This window comes from Hemitrygon akajei, chromosome 4 (assembly GCF_048418815.1).
Source record: "Hemitrygon akajei chromosome 4, sHemAka1.3, whole genome shotgun sequence".
NCBI classification, from domain to species: Eukaryota; Metazoa; Chordata; class Chondrichthyes; order Myliobatiformes; family Dasyatidae; genus Hemitrygon; species Hemitrygon akajei.
The window spans coordinates 145,664,728-145,689,702 of NC_133127.1; the positions used below are offsets into that span (position 1 = coordinate 145,664,728).

Below are 24,975 nucleotides of genomic sequence, written 5' to 3' on the forward strand. Positions count from 1 at the left end.
TTTGCTTACTTCTATTGTTTGCACAATTTGGGTTTTTTCTGTAAATTGGGTGTTTGACAGTCTTCTTTTTAATGGGTTCTTTTGTATTTCTTTGCCTGTTAGAAGACGAATCTCAAAGTTGTATATAGTATCCATACTTGGGTAATAAACAAACTTCATACTTTGAACTCTGATGTCTCCACCATTTATTTGTTTATAAACCCACACATATGTCTGATATGAATTTCCACACTGGTGTGGAGGTGGTATGAGAAATAGAATTCATAAGAATTGCTGAATATGTTGGGGAGTATGCCTGGCCTAGAAGGCCACTAACCTTCCAGCATTCTAAAGTAGCCACTTCAGAATTCCTTCAGCATCAGCTAGAGGAATGGCACATATTGCCTGCAAACTCTAAATAGTCAAAGGTCCAAATACTTAACAGGAAGTTTGTACTGAGGAAGCTACAGCAGCTCCCTGTACAGGAACAGGTCGCGGTATTCTTCTTTTACTAGCTAGAGTCGATCTTTCTAGTAATTTTAGTGCATGTTCCCAATCATGTGTTCTCCAGGCTTCATTAGTAATTTTGGAGTTTAATAGTGTGAGTGCTACCTCATGTGTGCCTAGAAGGGACACACAATGTCCCCATGCATCAAGATTAAGATACGGGTCACCATATTCTAACATATTACCATGTGGTCCCAACACAGGTGCTTGGTAAAAAGTGGCCAAAAAGTCTCCAGGTAAAAGTTATTGCTGTTTGTTGGGATCTGTTACAAACTGTGATGGTCTGAGTCCAGTAGATTGTACAGGGGGGATTGGTCTGTCTAATCTGCATCCTACTCTATGTTCTGTCCCTTCATCATTCCAGTATCTGACTTGAGGAATAAAATATTCATCATGTTCAATTCCAGAAGCAGTCAAGGTATTATCCCATACTTACTTATTGTCTGTTACACCGCTAATGTTTAGGGCAGCAGTGAAGGTCCTCAATCTCTGTCTCCTTGAACAGAAAACAATTTTGGTATTGGCCTTGGCAGTATTCAGAGCCTCCTTCATAATGCTAATATCTTCCACTCGGTTTTCACTACTGTCAACCATGCAAGTCCCAGATGGAGAGTCAGGAATACTGTCACACACAGATGTAGGAGGATTCCTCAATGCTGTTTCCATAACAGTTTTGTTTGACTAGGCAGGGTTGAACCCTCAAAACCTGGAGGACGAGTGAACCAATCTTAGTCTGGCCTACACTCTTCGACTTGTCTGGCATGACCCTTCCAAGAGCCAAAGCATAAAGCCCTGTTTCCAGTTAGCATAGCTCTCTGGGTCATTGAGGCACTCAAGCCTCCAAAGCAGGATAACATTGTGATTCTCTTCAAGGATCATCCCATATTTCTGCTATGTTATTAAGACATTCATAACACTGATCTGCATTTGCCTGTGCACCTCTTGGAACCAAGATGTCAGCCATTTTATAGTACTGGGTGGATTCCCTAACATTTGTTTGGAGCTCTCTGAGTTGGACTACTGCTAAGTAATAATTATTTCTGAAATAATACATTTGATATAACATGATGATATTGAGTTTGCTGAGGTCCTAAACTCAAATACATTGCCTTATCTGATATAGATAGCTACGGGTGCACTCACTAAAAGGAGGTTATAGTGCAACTATCTACTCTTCATAAACTAGGTCACTTCCCTGTTTATCATCCATGATGTGTTTAGCTGCCAATAGCCACTACTTGAGCAGAGGCTGCCCTTCACCTTACCAAGGAGGAGATGAGATCATACTCAGTTTGAAGGAGCAACACCTTATATTCATTCTGGGTAGTCTCCAACCTGAAGGCATGAACATTGATTTATTGAACTTCTGGTAATGCCCCTCTCCCCTTTACCATTCCCTGTTCCCATTTCCGTTTCTCACTTTACCTCCTTACCTGCCCATTATCATCCTCTGGTGTTCCTACCCTTTCCCTTTCTAACATGGCCTTCTGTCCTCTCCCATCTGAGTCCCCCTTCTCCAGCCCTTTATCTCTTTCACCAGTCTTCTTCCCAGCTTTTTACTTAAGCCATCCTCAACTCCTGGTTTCATCCAATCTTGTGTTTCTTCCTCTCCTCCCCCAAATTCTTATTCTGACTTCTCATCTTTTTTCTCCAGTTCTGATGAAGGGTCTTGTACCGAAACATTAACTGTTTACTCTTTTCCATAGATGCCGCCTGGCCTGCTGAGTTCCTCCAGCATTTTATGTGCATTGAGGAGATACTTCTAGCTAACAAAGTAGCTTAAACACCATTCATTTATTTTAAACTACAAATTTACATCCAGAAAATACTCTAAAACACAATTAAAACTTACAGAGGATTTTTATCTTAAAGAACATTTCAAACTCACAAACAATTTCTAAAACACAAAGGATTTCCAAAACACAAATACAAGTTCTATAAACGAAAAAAAACACAGCAATATGCAGATGATCAATCGTCCGCCGCAGTAATCAAAGGCAAAGGGAGGGATTCTAGTCACCCCATCATCTGTCAGTCTTGATATTCTTTAGCCATTTCTGATCGTCTGAACTGCTGTCTACATTGAAACTGTTTTCCTGCCACTTGGCAGAACGTTCACATGTTTATGATAATTTTTTCAGATACAGTTTTATGCAAAAAGTCTAGAATCTTCCTGGAGACACAGTTCCCGGATTCCCAAGAACTAATGCTGTAAAGCTGACTCTTTAAGCATACAAACCTCCCAACTATTAACAGATCAGCTATTTGATATCCTAAGTAATATTTTCTATCTGGTCTACAAGCTTCCTTGAATTGAATAATTTAGCCAGCTTGTCTTGTTTGAAACAGGCCCAAATAAATAACCCACTGTCTTACCCTGCAACTCTTGAGAAGTGAGTGCAGGTACTATGGCCAGAATCCATTTTTATAGATGCTGCATCTGTTTGCAAAGCTGTCCTTCCAATTTCAAACTGATTATTGCTTGCAATTTACGTTAAGAACTGAAGACTGGCTCAAGTTTACAAGAAGAAGCTAAACAAAGAACATTGGTTTGGAAGTTTAACTTACTCAAAATCAACACTTCAATTTCTCGAAGTGTCCGCTATTGTGTTTAGAAAGCTGTGCTTGGAAAAAAAGAAGAGTCCCCTTGGTCCAGGAAGTGAATACTTAACACATCTGTGCCCTTTTACATTTATTATTGGCTTTGTGTTACCACTTAATAAATATGTATCTCAAATAGTATTCCACAATGATTTTTATGATTATTTCACAATCATCTAAGGGTCATTCTTTCCCCTAAAAATGACAAGGTAACCCCTATCAACTCTGAAGCAGAGCACAATGGACTCTGTTATTTTCATCCTTTTGAAAGATAATCACACTATGTCAATTAAATTACAAGAGGTAGAGCAAGAGATCCAGAAGCTTTAAGAATATAATTCTTCATATGTGATAGGTCATTTGACAAGGTTTTGCATGGGAGGTTCATCAAGAAGGTTCAGTCATTTGGCATTCAGGATGAGGTAGTAAATTGGATTAGACATTGGCTTTATGGGAGAAGCCAGAAAGTGGCAGTAGATGGTTGTCTGGAGACCTGTGACTATTGGAGTATCACAGGGATTGGTGCTAGGTCCATTGTTGTTTGTCATCTATATCAATGACCGGGATAATAATGTGGTTAACTGGATCAGCAAATTTGCAGATGACACTAAGATTGAGGGTGTAGTGGACAAAGAGAAAGAATATCATGGCTTGCAGTGAATGGTAGCAGGAACACCTGAAAAAAAGGACTGAAAAATGGCAGATGAAATTTAATGTAGACAAGTGTGAGGTGTTGCAGTTCCATAGGACCAGCCAGGATAGGTCTTATACAGTGAATGGTAGAGCACTGAGCAGTTTGGTGGAACAAATGGATCTGGGAATACAAGTCCTTAATTCATTGAAAATGATGTCATAGGTTGATAGGGTCACAAAGAAAGTTATTGGCATATTGGCCTTCAAAATTCAAAGTATTGAGTACAGGCGATGTGATGTTATGTTGAAGTTGCATAAAACATTGATAAGGCCTAATTTATATGGACCTGAGTTATGTGGAAAGATTGAATAGCTTAGGACTATATTCCTTGGAATGTAGAAGGTTGAGAGAGGTACTTGACAAGGTAGATTGAGGTATACAAAGTTATACAAGGTATAGATAGGGTTTTTTTCCACTAAGGTTTGGAGACACTACAAAAAGAGGTCATGGGCTAAGGATGAAAGGTGAAAAGTTTAAGGGGAATATGAGGAAAGCCTTCTTCACTCAGAGGGTTGTGAGAGTGTAGAACGAGCTACTGGTTCATGGTGTATGCAAGCTTGATTTCAACATTTAAGAGAAGTTTGGATAGGTAAATGGATGGCAGATGTATGGAGGGCTGTGGTCTTGGTGCAGGTCATTGGGAGTAAGCTGTTTCAATGGCTTGGTATGGCCGGTTTCTGTGCTGTAATTTTTTGTGACTCTATGAATCTATAATAACTTGCCAGATGATGTATTGTGACAGCTTGGACTTGAGACTTTTCCTTCTGAGGTTCGGATTTAACACTGGACACCGTGGTCCCTTAAGGTAGTCTCATCGAAAAGATGCCTTGGCTGTTTGACAATAGACAATAGGTGCAGAATTAGACCATTCGGCCCTTCGAGCCTGCACCACCAGGACTGGATTCAGGACTGGGTTGCCTTTAGAAGACAGAGGGTAGTTGTGGATCTATACTGGGACCTGTGCTGTTTGAGATGTGTATAGATGACCTGGATGAAAATGTAGATGGGTGGGTTAGTAAGTTTGCAAATTATATGAAGATTGGTGGTGTTGTGAAATGTATAACTAATTTGGATAAAGATGTGTTGAGGTGGGAGATTACGCTTGCCGACGGCACAAATATTGGCTGTGTTGTGGATTGCATAGAAGATTGCCAAAGCTGCAGTATATGTCAGATGCAAATGGCAAATTTAGTTTAAACTGGCAAAGTATGAAGTGCTCCAACTTGGAAGATCAAATGCAAAGAGACAATGCACAGTTACTGGCAGTACCTTTAATGATGCTGATATGCAGAAGGATCTTGGGGTCAAAGTCCACAGATCTACATAGGTGGCTGCACAAGTTGATAGGGTAGTTAAAAAAAAAAGCATATGGTATATTTGCCTTTATTAGCTGAAGCTCTAAATTCGTGAGTCAAGAAATTATATTGCAGCTTTATAAAACTCTGCGTAGGCCACATCTGGAGTGTGACATTCAATTCTGCATGCAGGAGAGACATGGAGGCTTTCAAGAGAGTGCAGGCTTATCAGGATGCTGCCTGGATTAGAGGACATGTGCTGTAAGTAGAGGTTGGTCAAACTTTGTTTGTTCACTCTGGTGTGGCAGAGATTTAGGGGAGATCTTATGGAAGTTTATAAAATTATGAGAGGCATAAATAGTTTGAATTTCTTTCCCAGGTTCAAAATGTTTATTACTGGAGTGCATGTATTTAAAATGAGAGGTGGTAAGTTCAAAGGCCATGTGCAGATCAAGATTGGTTGGTGCCTGAAATGTGCTGCTGGGGCTGGTTGGAGACAAGTGCAATAGAGATGTTTAAATGGCTCTTAAATGGGCACAGGAAAGTGCAGAGAATGGAGGGATATGGACATTGTATAGACAAAAGGGGTATGTTTAGGTAGGTCCTTAAAGCAAATTTGTTAAATCCATTTATTATTGTCACATAAGCTAAAGTACAGTGGAAAAACTTGTCTTGCATATGGCTCATACAGGTCAGTTCATTACAAACAATGTATTAATGTATTACATGGTCAAACGATAACAGAATATGTAATACAATATTATCAGAGTAGTAAGTGCAATGTTGGTGAATAATAAGGTGCAAGATCATAACAAGTTAGATTGTGAGGTCAAGATTCGGAACCATTCAATAGTTTTATATCAGCAAGATAGAAGCTGTACTTGAGGCTGCTGGAATGTGCTTTATTGCTTTTGCCCTATGGGAAATGGGGGAAGAGAGAATGTTTGGGGTAGGTGGGGTTGTTAATTATGTTGGCTGCTTTATCAAGACAGTGAGATGTGTACACAGAGTCCTTAGATGGGACACTGGTTTCTGAGGTGTGCTGAACTGTGTCCACAATATCATAGGTCAAATCTTTGTTCTGTACTGTTCTATGTTCTAAAATATACAATGAGAAATTTACCTGAAATCTAAAGAAACTATCAAAGCTTGATCACAACTTTAAAAAGAGAAAGTGCATTCTGGAGGCTTGCTGTATATCAGAATGCAAGTCTTGAGTTGGGAAGTTAAATATAATTTGACAAAACTTACTGTAACAATCGCTTTCTTCATTTAGAGAAAAACACAAAACCAAAACATAACAAGATTTAACAAGACAATTTTGGAATTTGTATATGATAAAGCTGATTGTGCAGATAAACTTAGCTTCCAAAGATGTTTCTTTAATGCCTATTAAACAGTGATAAGTCTGGTGTGATAACTCTGTAAGTGGTAATTTTCTCTCCACCATCTTTGGTAGAGATACAATCCGACCTAAGAACTTTTTGTCATAAGGTGGGTTTTGGGAACGGACCCAAAAGCTAGACACAGACACTGAAGTACTAGGAAGAGGACTAGGTGTATCAAGAATGCAAGGGAAGTGGGGAAGAAACAATCCTGGACAAGACTAGGAGACAGGGCATGGGCTAGGACTAGAGCAGGAAAGTGGGACCTGGACGAGGAACTGGGAACCTGGACAAGGACTCAGACTGGACAGGGACCCAGAACCTGTGTCTTGACTCGGGCTCCGGATCCAGGTGAGGACTGGACGTGGCAAGGCAACAGGACTGGATGTGGGGGGAAGGACGTGGGACTCCAGGGCTGGACCGAGGACGTGAAGCTCAGACTTGGTCTTGATCGAGGGAGAGCAGGAACGCAGAGCCTAGGTTGAGGGAGAGTAGGAATGCAGAGCCGAGAGCCTAGGTTGAGGGAGAGCAAAGCAGAAGTGGGGAGAGGCGTAGCTGGACACGGACACTAGCCCAGGACCAGGACTCAGGGCCTAGGCTACAACTTGGACACAGACTGGAACCTCCTAATCTCCTTGGAGCCTTGGACACGGAATGGAACCTCCACGGAGCCTTGGACTTGAGCACAGGAACACTGAGCCTTGGACTGGAGCACAGGAACACAGAACCAGGACACCTCCTCGGGAACAGGACGTAGGGCCGGGGCTTGACACGGAGTCAGAACTCCTCCTTGGGGACAGGACATAGGGCTGGCCACTAAACATAGGGTCACAAAGGGACCAAGCTCAACGATAGATAATTCTTTCTGTTGGCGTGGCAAGGTTCCAGCTGAACTTGACGGCGAAACAGGTGAGGACGCAGACGTGGGTAGCCAGCAGGGCTAAAGGCCAGGCTTCAGAGGGAAGGCAGGGAGCAGTCCAGCCTCAGCGTAATGGCAAAGACGGCCTGACTTACCCAACAGAGGCAAGGACAGGAAGGGACAGTTCCCACCGTAGGGTAACAGCAAGAACAGCCTGACTTACACCACAGAGGCAAGGACAGGATACTGACAAGATGAACCAGCAACCACACTTGAACCCAGGGCCATTTATTCCAGCCCTATGTGAGAATCAGGTGCCTGTGATTAAGCCCAACTGAAACAACAGACGGCCAGAAGACCCAGAGTCCGGAGTCCAGAGTCCACCGACCGGACTGAGAACCGGAACACAGACTTCACGGACCGGACCATGACACTTTTTGTATTTCATTGTCATATGGCTCTTCTGGCATTCCAAATCAGGCTGACGGTGAGAATAAATTCCATATTTTGCCATGGAATCGAGTCAAGGAGAATCATGTCAAAATCAAAGCCGCAATTGAGGAGCTTTTTAGGGTGAGTACAGGGGTTAGTAGCTGTCAAAAACAATTACTGTACTTGTAACTTGGTGGAAATGTCTCTGAATTGTTTCCCCATGTATGAATATGTAAATAAATTGCCTTAACTTTGAGACTGAACTGCTAAATGTTCTCTCCAATATGTTCACTGTCTACTCAGTTTAACAGTTTGGTCTGGACGACAGGACTCTGTGGCTTCATTGGTCACTGGGGGAAATAAGGACAAGTTGCTATTTGTGTATCATGTACATGCCCTCCCAAGTTTATGATGGGGTTCCGTTCCTGAGAACTGCTTATAAAATGAACGGTTTGCAAGTTGGAAATGTGGCCCTTTGGCAATACATTTAAATAAAACAGAGGCCAACCAAGGATAACATGTAGTTAAACCAGGGTGTTTAACTCAACTCTTTAGAAATCGCTGTAAACCAACATCCCAAAGAGCAAAAGATGCATGCAAGAGCGAGTAGATAGCAAATCCATCCCACTGGATATTCACATGCTTGTTTCTATGAGAATCTGTGCATTCATGCTAAATTAGACCTACTCAGGATTGCAAGGCTCATCACGGATCAAGAATCTAAATGGTCCAGTTCAAGGGGGTAAGAGAGGTGAAGGTTAACATCAGGACAGAATGGTCTGGCTGTCATGAATTCTTGTGATTGTTTAGCAAACACGAAGAAATCTGCTGATGCTGGAAATTCAAACAACACACACAAAATGCTGGTGGAACACAGCAGGCCAGGCAGCATCTATAGGGAGAAGCACTGTCGACGTTTCGGGCCGAGACCCTTCGTCAGGACTTGAGATTGTTTAACTGGTATCGGTCATAAATTGCATGTTAGGGCTCAGGAGGGAGCTGGGTAAGCAAATGGCTGCTCAAATAAACCCTGACAAGCAATCTAATACCACGAGTAAGGAAATTCCAGTTGAGGCCTGAAGGGTAAATGAGAGAGGAGTTAGTTGATAAAAATGAGAACCTTATAGATAAGATGATTAAGAACATCTGGGATTCATTCAAGATCTCACTCCACATGCAAAAGAGTATCTGGTGGAATAAATAAAGAATGAACTTATGGACCCTTACTACCCTGGTCATTCTCTCTTCTCTCCACTCCCATCAGGTAGAAGACACAAAAGTGAGAGAACATTTCCCACCAGACTCAAGGACAACTTCTATCCCACTGTTACTAGACTCCTGAACTGACCTCTCATTAGCTAAAGATGAACTCTTGATCCATTACTCTACCAAATCATGGTCCACACACTTTGTTTGCCCTCCTACACCCCACTTACTCTGTAACCATGACACATTATTCTGCACTCTGTCTTTTTATGTTGCTCCTGAACTTGTGTGAATAACTTCATTCACCACTACTCTGAAGTGATTCTATGATTTACAACCTACAGACTCACTTTCAAAGACTCTTTACATCTCCTGTTCTCAGTATTATTTTTCTTTGAATTATTTGTCTTATTTTACACATAGGTGTTTGCCAGTCTTTGTGTACTTTTAGACTTCCATAAAAATTCTATTGTATTTCTTTTATCCCTGTAGATGGACATAGATAAATTTGCTTTGAACTTTGATCTTTTTGAACAGTATTGTACAAAAGTTTTAAGCACATATATGTAATTAGTGTGCCTCAGACTTTTGCACTGTACTACAGTAATTTGATGTATTGCACTACACTGCTGTCCGTGAAAAGAAGACAAATTTCGTGACTTATGTGAATGATATTGATCACCAGATTAACAAGCTCACTATCTGCTCCATGTTGACAAGTACAATACAGTATTTTCCAATCCACCCATCTATATTTTCATCCAGATCATAGATATATGTGCGTGTCTGTGTAATACACACACCACAAACAACACAAGTCCAGTATAGATCCCACAGAATACCACTAGTCACAGGCTTCCAGCTGGAATAACTCCAAATAATCAGTACACTTTGTCTTATATGGGCAAGCCAAATCCAAAAATGCCATGGCTTCAATAACTCTTTGTGCAATTTCATCCTCGATTTTATCTCTGGCAGACCCCAGTCAGTTCAGCTTGGCAACAACTCTGCAGGTCCTGCACAACATCCTGAAAGCCAAAAGATGTTAATTTATGACAGCTAATGGTAGTAGTTTTCTTTTTATTGTTAGGGTACAAAAATGTTAATTATTTTGTTCTCAGATGCAAATTTAGTATTTAGTTATTAGAAGAACTCACAAGATGCCTGAAGAGATAACAACAATAAGTTATCATTCACATTATATGTTCAGAACAGCTTCTTCCCCTCTGCCACCTGATTCCTAAATGAGCATTGAAGCTTTGGACACTACCTCACTTTTTATAACCATATAACAATTACAGCACGGAAACAGGCCATCTCGGCCTTTCTAGTCTGTGCTGAACGCTTACTCTCACCTAGTCCCACTGACCCGCGGATAACCCTCCATTCCTTTCCTGTCCATATACCTATCCAATTTTACTTTAAATGACAATACTGATCCTGCCTCTACCACTTCTACTGGAAGCTCGTTCCACACAGCTACCACTCTCTGAGTAAAGAAATTCCCCCTCATGTTGCCCCTAAACTTTTGCCCCTAACTCTCAACTCATGTCTTCTTGTTTGAATCTCCTCTACTCTCAATGGAAAAAGCCTATCCACATCAACTCTATCTATCCCCCCCTCATAATTTTAAATACCTCAATCAAGTCCCCCCCCCAACCTTCTGCGTTCCAAAGAATAAAGGCCTAACTTGTTTAACCTTTCTCTGTAACTTAAGTGCTGACACCCAGGTAACATTCTAGTAAATCTTCTCTGTACTCTCTCTATTTTGTTGACATCTTTCCTATAATTTGGTGATCAGAACTGTACACAATACTCCAAATTCTGCCTTACCAATGCCTTGTACAATTTTAACATTACATCCCAACTCTTATACTCAATGCTCTGATTTATAAAAGCTAGCATACCAAAAGCTTTCTTCACCACCCTATCCACATGAGATTCCACCTTCAGGGAACTATGCACCATTATTCCCAGATCACTCTGTTCTACTGCATTCTTCAAATCCCTACCATTTACCATGTATGTCCTATTTGGATTATTCCTACCAAAATGTAGCACCTCACACATCAGCATTAAACTCCATCTGCCATCTTTCAGCCCACTCTGGCCTAAATCTGTCTGCTAGCTTTGAAAACCTACTTCATTATCCACAATGCCACCTACCTTAGTATCATCTGCATACTTACTAATCCAATTTACCACCCCATCATCCAGATCATTAATGTATATGACAAACATTGGACCAAGTACAGATCACTGAGGCACACCACTAGTCACCAGCCTCCAACATGACAAACAGTTATCCACCACTACTCTCTGGCATCTCCCATCCAGTCACTATTGAATCCATTTTACTACTTCAATATTAATACCTAAGGATTGAACCTTCCTAACTAACCTTCCGTGCAGAACCTTGTCAAAGGCCTTAATGAAGTCCATATAGACAACATCCACTGCTTTACGCTCATCAACTTTCCTTGTTACCTCTTCAAAAAATTCAATAAGATTTGTCAAACATGACCTTCCATGCACAAATCCATGCTGACTGTTCCTAATCAGACCCTGTCTATCCAGATAATTATATATACCATCTCTAAGAATACTTTCTATTAATTTACCCACCACTGACATCAAACTGACAAGCCTATAATTGCTAGGTTTACTCTTAGAGCCCTTTTTAAACAATGGAACCACATGAGCAATACGCCAATCCTCCAGCACCATCCCCGTTTCTAATGACATCTGAAATATTTCTGTCAGAGCCCCTGCTATTTCTACACTAACTTCCCTCAAGGTCCTAGGGAATATCCTGTCAGGACCCGGAGATTTATCCACTTCTAAATTCCTTAAAAGTGCCAGTACTTCCTCCTCTTTAATCGTCATAGTTTCCATAACTTCCCTACTTGTTTCCCTTACCTTACACAATTCAATATCCTTCTCCTTAGTGTATACCGAAGAAATTGTTCAAAATCTCCCCCATCTCTTCCGGCTCCACACATAGCTGTCCACTCTGATTCTCTAAGGGACAAATTTTATCCCTCACTATCCTTTTGCTGTTAATAGAACTGTAGAAACCCTTTGGATTTATTTTCACCTTACTTGCCAAAGCAACCTCGTATCTTCTTTTAGCTTTTCTAATTTCTTTCTTAAGATTCTTTTTACATCTTTATATTCCTCCAGCACCTCATTTACTCCATGCTGCCTATATTTATTGTAGATCTCTCTCTTTTTCCTAACCAAGTTTCCAATATCCCTTGAAAACCATGGCTCTCTCAAACTTCTAACCTTTCCTTTCAACCTAACAGGAACATAAAGATACTGTACCCTCAAAATTTCACCTTGAAATGACCTCCATTTCTCTATTACATCCTTCCCATAAAACAAGGCGCTTACCTGGCCTTACCTCACCTGGAGTGAAGCTCGTACTCAGCCTCTGCTTGCTTTTTAAATTACCCCGCTGATCTCAGAGGCCGACTTTTGCGCACTTGCGCAGTCGTGCCCCGTTCAAACCTCACCTCTGCCTGTTCTTGCCGAAGCCTGATTGAGCCAAAGCCGACCCACTCTGCCTCAGTCCACTCCGACGATGGCTGATGTATTATGGCGGTCTTTCTTTTAAACTTTTGGCGCGCTACATCACATGCCTGTGCAGTCTAGCCTCTTTGCCCCGATCAATTAAAAAAAACTAAAAAACCCAATTTCTCTTGGGGATCAATAAAGTCTGTCAAAAACAGTTTCTCTCCGAGCTTCTTTTACCCCTTCCCTCTCCGCCTCTTGCTTCGATTTAAAAATTGTGATATCCTATCACCTGGTCTCTTGTTCCATCTCAGAACCGTCTCTCCCCTTCCATTCTTCACCTTCCCTCTTCACCACCGTCTTCCTGACCAATCCCATTGCAACCACTCACCAGCCCTTCAATAAAACCATTGTGCGCTGTACATATTTTTAACGTAGCCACTCAGCGAGGAGAGGGAACCCCCTCCCTGTTGTCAGCAGCAAGAGCTGACAGTGTCTGCTGTCAGTGCTGACAAGAAAAAAATTCTGCAGATGCTAGAATTCCAAGCAACACACACACAAAATGCTGGAAAAAAAATCAGCAGGACAGGCAGCATCTATGGAAAAGAGTAAAAAGTTGATGTTTTGTGCTGAGACTCTTCTTAAAGACTGGAGAGAAAAAAGATGAAAAGTCAAAGTAAGAAGGTGGAAGGAGGGGAGGAAAAAAATACAAGGTTGTAGGTGACAGGTGGAACCAGAGGGGAAGTGTTGAAGTTGATTGGTAAAAGATAAATGACAGAAGAGCAGATGGCCATGGAAAATGGGAAGGGGTAAGAGTACCAGAAGGAAGTTTTGGGCAGGTAAGGAGATAAGGTGAGAAAGGAAATGGTGAAGGGGATGGGCATTATGAGAAGTTCAAGAAATTGATGTTCATGCCATTAATTTGGAGGCTACCCAAATGGAATACAATGTGTTGCTCCTCCAACATGAGTGTGACCTCATCATGCTCAGTAAAGTGGTCTCGCAATCTGTGTCAGGTCTCACCTATATACAGGAGGCCACTGGATCCCAACAGACTCACAGGTGAAGTGTCGCCTCCCTAGGAAGGACTGTTTGGGGTGCTGAATGGTAGTGAGGGGAGATGTAGTGGCAGGTGTAGCACTTGTTAGGACAAATCCCAGGAGGGAGATCGGTGCTGGGGGGTCCATAAATGGACAAGGGAGTCACACAGGGAGCGATCCCTGCGGAAAGCAGAAAGTTGGGGGAAGGGAGGGAAAGATGTGGCTGGTGGTGGGATCCCGTTGGAGATGGTGGTGGAAATTATGGAGAATTATGTGCTGGATGTGGAGTTTGGTGGGGTGTTGGGTGAGGATGAGAGGAACCCTATAATTGGTGGGGTTGCAAGTGGAAAAGTGCTACACCTGCCCCTACACCTCCTCCCTCACTACCATTCAGGGCCCCAAGTACTCCTTCCAGGTGAGGTAACACTTCACCTGTGTGTCTGTTGGAGGTCATCTACTAAATCCGGTGCTCCTGGTGTGGACTCCTGTATATCAGTGGGACCTGACAGATTGGGAGATCACTTCACTAGGCCCTGCCAGAAAAAGCGGGATCTCCCAGTAGCCACCTATTTTTACTTCCACTTCCCATTCTGACACGTCAGTCCACTCTTTCCTTTCTGTGGGCAAGCCAGTTCTGGATCCAAAAAGCAATGTCTCCTTGGATCCCATGGCTCCTTACTTTCTCAATAAGCCTGGCATGGGGTACATTATCAAATGCCTTGCTGAAATCCATATACACTACATCTACTGCTCTTCCTTCATCAATGTATTTAGTCACATCCTCAAAAAATTCAATCAGGCTCGTAAGGCACGGCCTGCCCTTGAAAAAGCCATGCTGACTACTCCTAATCATACTATACCTCTCCAAATGTTCATAAATCCTGCCTCTCAGGATCTTCTCAGGAACTAAGTTTGAAGTTTGAACTAAGTAAGAACTAACTGTGAAATTTCTGCTGAATCTTTCAACAGGTTTTTTAAAAATCTTAACCTTAATCTTAATTTTTTAGTGATAGCACTTCCTGCTGATATGGAGTAAACATTTCACTTTAAGATCTGGTAATCTTTGTCATTTTTCCAGTATCATTTCTGTGAATGACTGTTGAAAGAGAAACATACAGTACAGCATGACATAATTTTCATAGACAGGAATAATTGAACTCTTTTTATTTGTCCTTTTGACATATTAAAGATTGTGTGTGTGTGTGTGTGTGTGTGTGTGTGTGTGTGTGTGTGTGTGTGTGTGTGTGTGTGTGTGTGGTGTGTGTGTGTGTGTGTCTAGTAGCGCTTCTCTGCACAACTCCTCCTAGCCCTTCAAAGTTGGCCGCTGGATGAATTTCACAAGGAGTTTAAAAATTAGATTGGGGTTTGATTTCTGAGTTCCCCTTAACCACCTTCTCTAAACTCTATTCCGTCAAGTTTCAAGGACAAACATAAAAGTTTCACTTTGAGTGAGTTCATCCAGTATTTTGTGCGCGGCGTCTGCTTTTCCATGGCCATTAACGTGTGGGTTGGACGTAAGCAAACTGCAGCTGCTGGAGAGGTTCGAAAGCTCTATAGAAAGGGGAGTGTAAACATATCATATCCAATCTGCTCTTTAAGATAGAAATCGTATTTACATTCTACTGCGTCTGACGCTTCAGTGTCGCTATTCACAACACAGCCTCCTTGGAAATCGGTTTCCGAGAATTTCTAAGGCATCAGACTTGAGGATGTGAAGAGGAGGGCGTTGGGGAATCCGGTTTCTCTCTCTACACTCTGTGTGTGCCACAGAGCTCGGGACCCAGCAGCATGGAACAGTACAGACGGCTTTTGTATTGTGCTCGATTCTTCGCTGCAGCCGCGTTGATCTTCTACTTCGTAACTTCGTGCACCAACTACTGGCTTCACGCTATAACCTGTCGGACCGTGAACGACACGCTGGAAGATGAAAGCCTACCGATTCGTGCGGTAAAATCAGGGGACGTGGGGCGGTTTGGGGCAAGGAGTAGGTTTGTCACTTTATCACTGGGCGAGTATCCCTGCGGTCCATCGAGTATGGTGTGGTTTGTGCTGAATCTTTCAACAGGTTATTTAATCTTGCTGTTTTAAAAGTTTTAAAAGGTTTAAATCTCTGAGCCAGATGTGTGTGTGTGTGTGTGTGTGTGTGTGTGTGTGTGATGATTCTCACAAGGGGTTTAAAAGTTGGATTGGGGTTTGATTTCTGAGTTCCCCTTAACCACTTTCTCTAAACTCTATTCCGTCAAGTTGCAAGGACAAACATAAACGTTTCACTTTGAGTTAGTTCACTTAATGGGGAGGTGGGGCTGCGGCGTTACAATCGGCAGAGGGAAAACAACATCTGATCAGTATGAGGCATTTAAAAGGCACAGAGAAAGAACTCGGAGTCTCCTTGTCCCGGTAATAGTAAGAGGTATTGAGAACCCCGGTGAACGAAGGATATTGAAGATAGTGAGGCAAAAGAGAAAGGCGAGCCTATATCAACTTTGGTTTTGAATCAGTCACTTGAAGATTAAAGGGGATATAAAGAAGGCCGTAATTAATAAATTGGGTGGGCAGTGACATGAAATGATTGTGTCAAGTATGATTAAGGAGAATTTTCTTAATTCCCTTTAGCAAACTTTTATCAGTATATTAGAAGTAGAAGAAAAGCTCAGGAAGTAATAGGTTCTCTTCATTTTTCAATCTTTTTTATTGATTTTCAAATAAAGAATATACAAATCAGAAGAGGAGTTTAACAAGTAGATAATATAAAAGACATATAAACAGCAATAGTAAAAACAAAAAGTATATAATATCAAAATCAAGTAAGTAAAATATTATGCTGTTATATATACAATGGTAAAAAAAACTACAACTCCTCATAACAATCATTAAAAAAAATTGGAAATTTTATTGATAAGGGAAAAAAAAGACCCACTAACTAAACTGAAACAAAAAACAAAAAAAAGAGAAAAAAAGGAAAGAAAAAGAAAGCTTGGGCAGTCCAATTGAGGATAAAATTAGAAAAAAAAGAGAGAGAGAAAAAAACACATCTCCGAACCTTCATGGATAAGGATTTTCCCCAAAGAGAATAAACAAAAATAAATAAATAAAAATAAATTAAATCATGTGAAAATATTGAATAAAAGGTCGCCAGACTTGTTCAAAATTAAAGGATGTATCAAATGTCCGGCTTCTAATTTTCTCCAAGCTTAGACATGACATAATGGAGGAGAGCCAATAGAAAACAGTAGGTGGATTAGATTCTTTCCAATGTAGCAAAATAGCTCTCCTAGCCAGTAAAGTTGAAAAAGCTATCACATGTTGGGCGGAAGCAGACACTTTGCTTGCTTCCTCTGGAATAATCCCAAAAATTGCTGTAAGTGGATTAGATTGAACATCCATATCTATAACTATCTAAAACAAATCTAAAAAAAGTTTTAATTCCCTTAATTTTCCATGTTAAAAAAGCCTTATCCAAAGTTGATGGTTTAAAAAAGAAATTAGAATAAATATTACTAGTTAGTAAAAAATCATTTAATTCAAAAAATTTACGAAATTGAAACCAAATTTTTAAAGTATGTTTAACAATAGGGTTAAGAGCTTGTCTACCTATTCTGGAGAACGAAAATGGAAGAGGAGCTCCTAATAAAGAAGCTAACGAAAACCCCATTACTGAATTTTCCTCCAACTGTAACCATGAACGGCGATCTTGGTTGTCTATATCATAAATCCAAAAAGTAATATAATGAATATTAATTGCCCAATAATAAAATCTAAAGTTTGGTAAAGCCAGTCCTCCATCTTTTTTTGATTTTTGCAATAAAAGTTTATTCACTCTAGAGCTTTTATTATTCCAAACATAAGATAAAATCAAAGAATCTATTTTTATAAAAAAATGTTTTTGAAACAAAAGAGGGAACTGCTTGAAATATATATAAACATTTCAGTAGAATAACCATTTTTATAGCACTTATCCGACCTATCAATGACATCGACATAGGTGACCATTTAGAAAGCGCCTGTTGAGTATATTCAACTAAAGGGAAAAAATTATACCTATATAGGTCTTTAAAAATTTTTGTAATTTTGATACCAAGGTAAGTAAAATGGTTTTTGGCAATATTAAAAGGTATTTGATCATAATAATCAGAGTAATTATTAATAGGAAATAATCCACTTTAATGTAAATTAAGTTTATATCCAGAAAAAGTACCAGATTACATAAATATAGATAACATAGAAGGAATAGATTTCTTAGGATTTGAAATGTAAACTAATAAATCATCCGCGTATAACGAAATGTAATTTATCCCCTCTCCTAATACCCTGCACAGAATTAGAATCCCTAAGAGCAATAGCAAGTGGTTCTAAAGCCAAATTAAATAATAAAGGACTAAGGGGACAACCATGACGGGTACCTCTATATAATCTAAAGTAAGGAGACTTTTGATTATTAGTTAAAACTGCAGCTACCGGGGCATGATAAATCAATTTAATCCAGGAAATAAATCCTGGACCAAAAGTAAACCTCTTCAAAACCTGGAATAGATAAGGCCACTCCACCCTATCAAAGGCTTTCTCTGCATCCAAAGATACAATACATTCTGATTCTTTGACTGAGGGGGAATAAATGATATTTAATAATCTTCAAATATTAAAATGTGAATACCTATTTTTAATAAATCCTGTTTGATCATTTAAGATAACATTAGGCAAGACAGTCTAAAGCCTATTTGCTAGAATCTTAGAGAGAATTTTAAAATCTACATTCAGTAAAGAAATAGGTCTATAGGATACACATCCCAGTGGGTCTTTTCCTTTTTTTTGGAATCAATGAAATTAGTGCTTCATAAAAAGTTTTAGGAAGGTTCCCAGAGGATGTAGAATCGGTAAATGTTTGATGAAGATGTAGTATAAGCATTTCATGAAAGGTCTTATAAAATTCTACCGTATAACCATCAGGTCCCGGAGCTTTACCTAATTGCATAGAGGATATAGCCTTGTCTATCTCCTCTTGTTTAATAGGTGCATCTAACATATCGGCATCTTGAATTGAAATTTGGGGTATGTTTGCAAAAATTTATTCATAGTCATAGTACTATCAGAGAATTCAGATTTATAAAGATTAGAATAAAAGTCCATAAATATCTTAATTTCATAAGGATCGAAAGTTTCTGTTCTATCTGGTCGGTGAATTTTTAAAATCTGTCTTCTGACCATCCCAGCCTTTAACTGACCCGCTAAAAGTTTAGCAGATTTCTCCCCATGTATATAAAATAAACTTTTAGATTTAAAAATTTGCTGTTCAATGGGAAAGGTCAGAAGTAAATCATTCTGTGATTGAAGTTCGACCCTTTCTTTATATAGGTCTTCAGTAGGTTTAACTGAATAGGCTTTATCTGTTTAATTTTATTAATAAGCACTGACAGTTCCACTTTAGTTTTCTTTCTCAAGGCTGCTGAATATGAGATTATCTGTCCCCTAAGAAAAGATTTTAAGGTGTCCCATATAACCAGATTTGACATTCCTTCAGTTGTATTAAATTCAAAAAATATAGAAATTTGCTCCTTAATAAAATTAACAAAAGCTGGATCCTGTAACAATACGGGATTCAATCTCCACTGTGAGATTTTCAAAAATCTATCCGAAAGCTTAAGGGTTAACTTTAAAGGCGCGTGATCTGAAAGCACAATGATGTCATACACAAATAGGTTCTCTTGAGGAACAAATAAGTATCCTGTGCGTGGAGGTAGTCAATGAATTCTTCTCATCAGTGTTCACCAAGAAGAAAGATGCCGAGATTGGAGAGTTAGGAGGTTAGGTTCAGTAATATTCTGGAGATGCTGTTTATCAGGAAGGATGAAATGCGAGAATTATTAGAGCGCATAATGGTGGATAATCCCCAGAGCCTGATGGGATCTAGCCCAAGATGATAAAAGGTAAAGGGAAATGGGGGGTGGGGGGTGGCGATTGCTGTGGCTCTGACAAAGTTTTTATGTCTTTGTTAGCCAGGGTGTGGTTCCAGGCAAATTGCGGATAGCTGATGTTGTGTCCATGAACTAAAGGGGCAGTAAGGATAAATCTGGAAACTTCTGCTGTGAGTCTTAGATCAGCATAGGGAAGATTCTGGAGATGATTCTACGGGACAGGATTTATAAACACAGATTCTTCAGATGCTGGAATCCAGAGCAACACACACAAAATGTTGAAGGAACTCAGCAGGCCCAGCAGCATATATGGAGATAATAAGCTGTTGATATTTCGCACTAAGACGCTTCATCAGTGTCATGGAGATACTAAGAACACCAGAGCGACTTTGAGTTTCATTTTAAGAGTTTATTAACATGACATCATGGAGAGTCTGCAGTAGTCTCCACCACCACCAGAACTCTGACTATTTGGTTATAAAGAGCTCGTATTTATAGAGCAAAACAAACAACTTCACGTAACATTGTTTAGCATCCCACATCTGCACATGATCAATTGTTTAAAAGACATGTCAATTATCTCTCAACACAAATCTAACAGTGTTCTTCATTATCAGGACTCATGATTTATCTCTGAGCACAAGTCTAACAGTCTTCCCAGATGCATCCTCCCTCCTGGTTCCAGAGGCTTAGTATCTTGTTCATTTGAATTCTTGTCACTGCACTTATCATACAAGGTTATTCCTGACTCGCATCAGCAGTCTTAAGTCCAGCTGCTCCAGAGTGGTCAAGTATCCGGTCATACACCAGTTTTAACCAGTTCTACCATGATCAGGACTAGGAAGGAAGGGAGAAGATACTAAAGGAGAAAGATGGGCAGAGAGGACGGAACAACACACACAAAATGCTGGAAGAACTCAGCAGGCCAGGTAGCATCTATGGAAAATAGTACAGTTGACATTTTGGGCTGAACAGAGATCAAGTATTTCTTTAGCCAGAGGATGGTGAATCCGTGGAATCATTGCCACAGATGCCCGTGGGGGGGGGGGGGGCAAGTCATTGCATATATAAAAAGAGTAGGCGTACTTTTTCTGTGCATCTGCTGCTTTCAATGGAATGTACTTTGAGAGAATTAGAGATTGTTAAAAATTGTTGTTTAAATGCAATTCTGTTCCCTACAGTTGCTAGGGGGAGCTGAAAGTCAAGAAGTGACAATTGCAACAAGAGAAACTGAAAATGTTGGAATCTGGGAACAGAGAGGACTGCTGGACATGTGCTCAGAGATAAATCATGAGTCCCGATAACAGGGAACAAAGAGAACTATTAGAGTTGCAATGAGAGATAATTGACTTATCGTAAATGATTGATCATGTACTGACTGTGGGATATTAAACAAAGATATGTGAAGTTGTTTGTCTTGCTGTATAAATATGAACTCTGTTTAAACTAAAAATCAAAGCTCTGGTGGCGGTGGAGACTGCTGTAGATTCTCCATGATATATTAATAAACTCTTAAAATAATGTCAGTTATTTGATGTCAATCCGAGGGTGAAATGAGGATTTGAAGGCACTACAATTTCAATAATTATCATAGTAAATTCCAAACTCATGCCCTCTATAGCCATGTAGAATCAAAGCATAGAAATATCATCTGCACAACATTTGCACTATTCTGGCATAGAGAGATATTGCTAGTTCTTCAACTAGTACTTACTGTAGATGGTCCATTGAATGTTCAGATGTTGGCACAATACAGCATAAGTGCTAGATAATCATGCACTTTAGAAAAAACCTTGCATACTTGCACTAGGGAAGCCTTTGGCCGCAGAAGTGGATGTGAAGTCTTCGCTGTGGAAGACACTAGCAGTATGCTTGATGTTGTAGCATGTGAACGAAAAGAAGTTCAGAATGATGAGGGGTGATCTCATCGAAAAGTTTTGAATGTTGAAAGGCCTAGGCAGAGTAGATGTAAAAAAGCTGTTTCCCATGGTGGGAGAGTTTAGGGCAGGAGGGCACAGCCTTAGCATAGAGGGGGCACTCTTTCAAAGCAGAGATGCGGAAAAATTTCTTTAGCCAAAGGGTGATAAATTTGTCGAATTTGTTGCTATATGCAGCTCTGGAGGCTAGGTCATTGGGAGTATTTAGGGCAGAGATTGATAGTTTCTTGATAGGACATGGCATCAAAGGTTATGGGGAGAAGGTCAGGAACCTCGGTTGGGAATGGGATATAAAGAAAAGGATCAGACATGATGGGCAAGGTGGCCTAACTCTGCTCTTATGTCTTATGGTCTTATGGTTTACAAAGTGAGGCAGTGTCCAGTGAGACTGCTAGCAAGGGCAGGCTAATGACAGGGCAAAGACTGGATGAGTTGTAATGTAAAAGGGGTACAAAATCAAAAAGGGTGATGAATACAGGACTGAAAGAGTTATATTTGATTGTATATTTGAGTAAGGTAGATGAACTTGTAGCATAGATAGAGATCGGCATAAATGATGTTGTGGGCATCACTGAATTGTGGTTGGGAGCTTAACATTCAAGGATACACAAAGGACAGGCAGGTAGGCAGAGGGAGTGGGGTGGCTCTGTTGGTAAAAAATGAAATCAAATCTTTAGAGAGAGGTGACATTGGATTGGAAGTTGTAGAATCATTGTAGATAAGTGCTAAGAAACTGCAAGGGTAAAAAGACCCTGATGGGAATTATATGCAGACATCTGAACAGCATAAATGTGAGGTGTAAATTACAATGGGAGCTAGAAAATGCATGTCAAAAGGGCACTGTTATGAGAGTCATGGGGGATTTCAATATTCAGATAAACTGGGAAAATCAAGTTGGTGCTGGTATGTTTAAGGCAGAGTTTGATAGGCTCTTGATTGGTCAGTGCATGAGGGTTATGAGGAGAAGGCAGGAGATTGGGACTGAGCGGAAAATGAACCAACCGTGATGAAATGGTGGAGCAGACTTAATGGCCTAATTCTGCTCCTATATATTATGGTCTTTTGGTTTTATATATCAGTATTACAGTGGAGTAAAGGGAATTACAGAGGCATGAGAGAGGAGCTAGCCAAAGTTGGCTGGAAGGGGATATAAGCATGGATAATGACAGAGCAGAAATTACTGGAATTTCTGGGAGCAATTTCGATGGCACAGGATAGATACATCCCAAGGAAGAAGACGTGTTCTAAAGGCAGGATGAGGCCACCGTGGCTTACAAGGGAAGTAAAAACCAACATCAAAGCCAACGAGAGGGCATATAATAGAGCAAAAATTGGTGGGAAGTTAGTGGACTGGAAATTCTTTGGAAACCAACAGAAGGCAACTAAAGAAGTCATAAGGAGGGAAATATGGAATACAAAGGTAAGCCAGATAATAATATATAAAGAGTAAAAGAGAGGTGAGAGTAGATATTGGATTTCTAGAAAACAATGCTGGAGAGGTAGTAATGAGGGAACAAGGAAATGGCAGATGAACTGAATAAGTATTTTGCACCTGTCTTCATTGAGGAAGACATTTGCAGTATGCCGGAAGTTTGTGAGTGTCAGGGGACACAAGTGAGTGAAGTTGCCATTACTAGGGAAAGGTGCTTGGGAAACTGAAAGTTCTGAAGTGAGATAAATCACCAAGACTGCAGAAGGACTTACACAGATTAGGATAATGGACAAAGAAATGGCAGATGGAATACAGTATAAGGAAGTAGTCATGCACTTTGGTAGAAGAAATAAAAGCGTAGACTGTTTTCTAAATGGAGAGAAATTCAAAAATCTGAGGTACAAAGTGACTTGGGAGTCCTCATGCAGGATTCTCTGAAGGTTAATTTGCAAGTTGACTTGGTAGTGAGGAAGAAGAATGCAATGTTAGCATTCATTTTGAGAGGACTAGAATATAAAAAAGGATGTAACATTGAGGATTTATATGACACTGGTGAAGTCTCACTTGGATTATTGTGAGCAGTTTTGGGTGCCTTATCTAAGAAAGGATATGCTAACATTGGAGAGGTTTCAAAGGATGTTCATGAAAATAATTCCAGGATTGAAAGGCTTATCTCATGAGGAGTGTTTGATGGCTCTGGGCCTGTACTCCCTAGAATTCAGAAGAATGATGTGGAATCTCACTGAAACCTTTCAAATTTTGAAAGAGCTCTATTGTGTGGATGTGGAAAGGAATTTATCTATGGTGTGGGAGAGTCTAGGATTAGAGGGCAGAGCCTCAGAATAGAGGGACATCCATTTAGAATGGAGATGTGGAGGAATTTCTTTGGCCAGAGGATGGTATATCTGTGGAATGCATTGCCACAGGCAGCTGTGAAGGCCAAGTCATTGCGTATATGCAAGGCAGATGTTTATAGATTCAAGATTGGACAGGGCATGAAGAGTTGACAAAGGCGAAAGATCCTTTGTCAGAACTGGGGAGGAGACAAAAGAAGCTTGTTTAGATGCAAGGAAGGTTGACAAGAAGGTGTGTATCTAATAGGGTAAAAGCGGGGTAACCAAGAGGATTAGCGGTAAACCAGATTATCTTGGAGTGAATGGGAGCAGTTAGAGAGCAGGTGGATCAAGGTAGCTGTGGGAGTCAGTGGGTTTGTAGTAAATAGTCTATCTCTTGAGTGACAGAGAGATCCAGAAAGTGGAGAAAGATATCAGAAATGGGTCAAGTGAATTTGAGGATGGGGTGGTGGTTGATAAAATTTAGTGAGCTCCCACAACTCGTGCAGGATACAGCTCAAAAGCTGTCTACAATGTCACGGAAAATAATTGGATAGTAGTGTTCTGTTATATTTGAAACATGGGCTATTTCATGTGGTGAATGAAAAGGCAGGCGTAGACAGGCCCACTTGAATGTCAATGACTACACCTTTGGTTGAGGTTGTTACATAAGGCAGTTCATAGTTTGAAATCCAAACTTCACCCTAAATCCATGGTCTCACTATTTAACATTTCATTATGTCGCTTTGTCTCTGTGCTTTTAATGAGTGTCTTGTCTTGTACACATTCCTTTTATGAAATTCAGGAAGTTGGTATGTTGCGAGGTTCACCTAAGCATCTGACCGAATCTGTTGACAACGCAACTGATCTGACATCTGGCACAGTGTCAACCGTTTCCACGGTAGGGTTTGCATTTTTAGTTTTTTTTGAATATTTATGTCTTGCCTCTTTTTGTGTTCGTAGACTAGTTACAAATGAATTGACACTGGTCCCTTCAGTGAACAACACTGTTAACAAACTACTGCAAGTAATTCTCCATGATTTAGTTTCATTTGCTGCCCAAAATCCTGCTTTTTAAAACTTTCCTTTACTAAACAGTTAAACATGTATTCACCATCCAACCTTCATAGAAGTCTGTATCCTATATACACTTTGTAGTTGTCAAAGAAGTAAAGCATAGAATCATAAGCTATTTTACTAGTGGACCTAACAAAATTAAATTACTAATAAAGTTGGGATGGAAATGTATTCGAATAAACTAACAGCATGAGTAATTTTGTAGATGCAAAGACAATAAAACTTATTTTGATACTGGATGGGCTCCATATCCAAGATTGGGATACTTCTTGG

General features: G+C 40.2%; 1 protein-coding gene across 2 annotated transcripts in view; it reads left to right on the forward strand.

The window, feature by feature from the left end:
* The window catches only part of LOC140726746 (transmembrane protein 182-like), a 54,134-nt gene that overhangs the window by 8,093 nt on the left and 21,066 nt on the right, over window positions 1-24,975 (forward strand). Inside the window, exons 1-2 of one of the 2 annotated variants that reach the window (XM_073043527.1) lie at window positions 15,018-15,461; window positions 24,431-24,526. In XM_073043527.1, the coding sequence (XP_072899628.1) occupies window positions 15,303-15,461; window positions 24,431-24,526 (255 nt within the window). In that variant the 5' untranslated portion in view covers window positions 15,018-15,302. Of the gene's footprint in view, window positions 1-15,017; window positions 15,462-24,430; window positions 24,527-24,975 lie in introns of those variants that run through there. The other variant, XM_073043528.1, reaches the window with a different exon arrangement.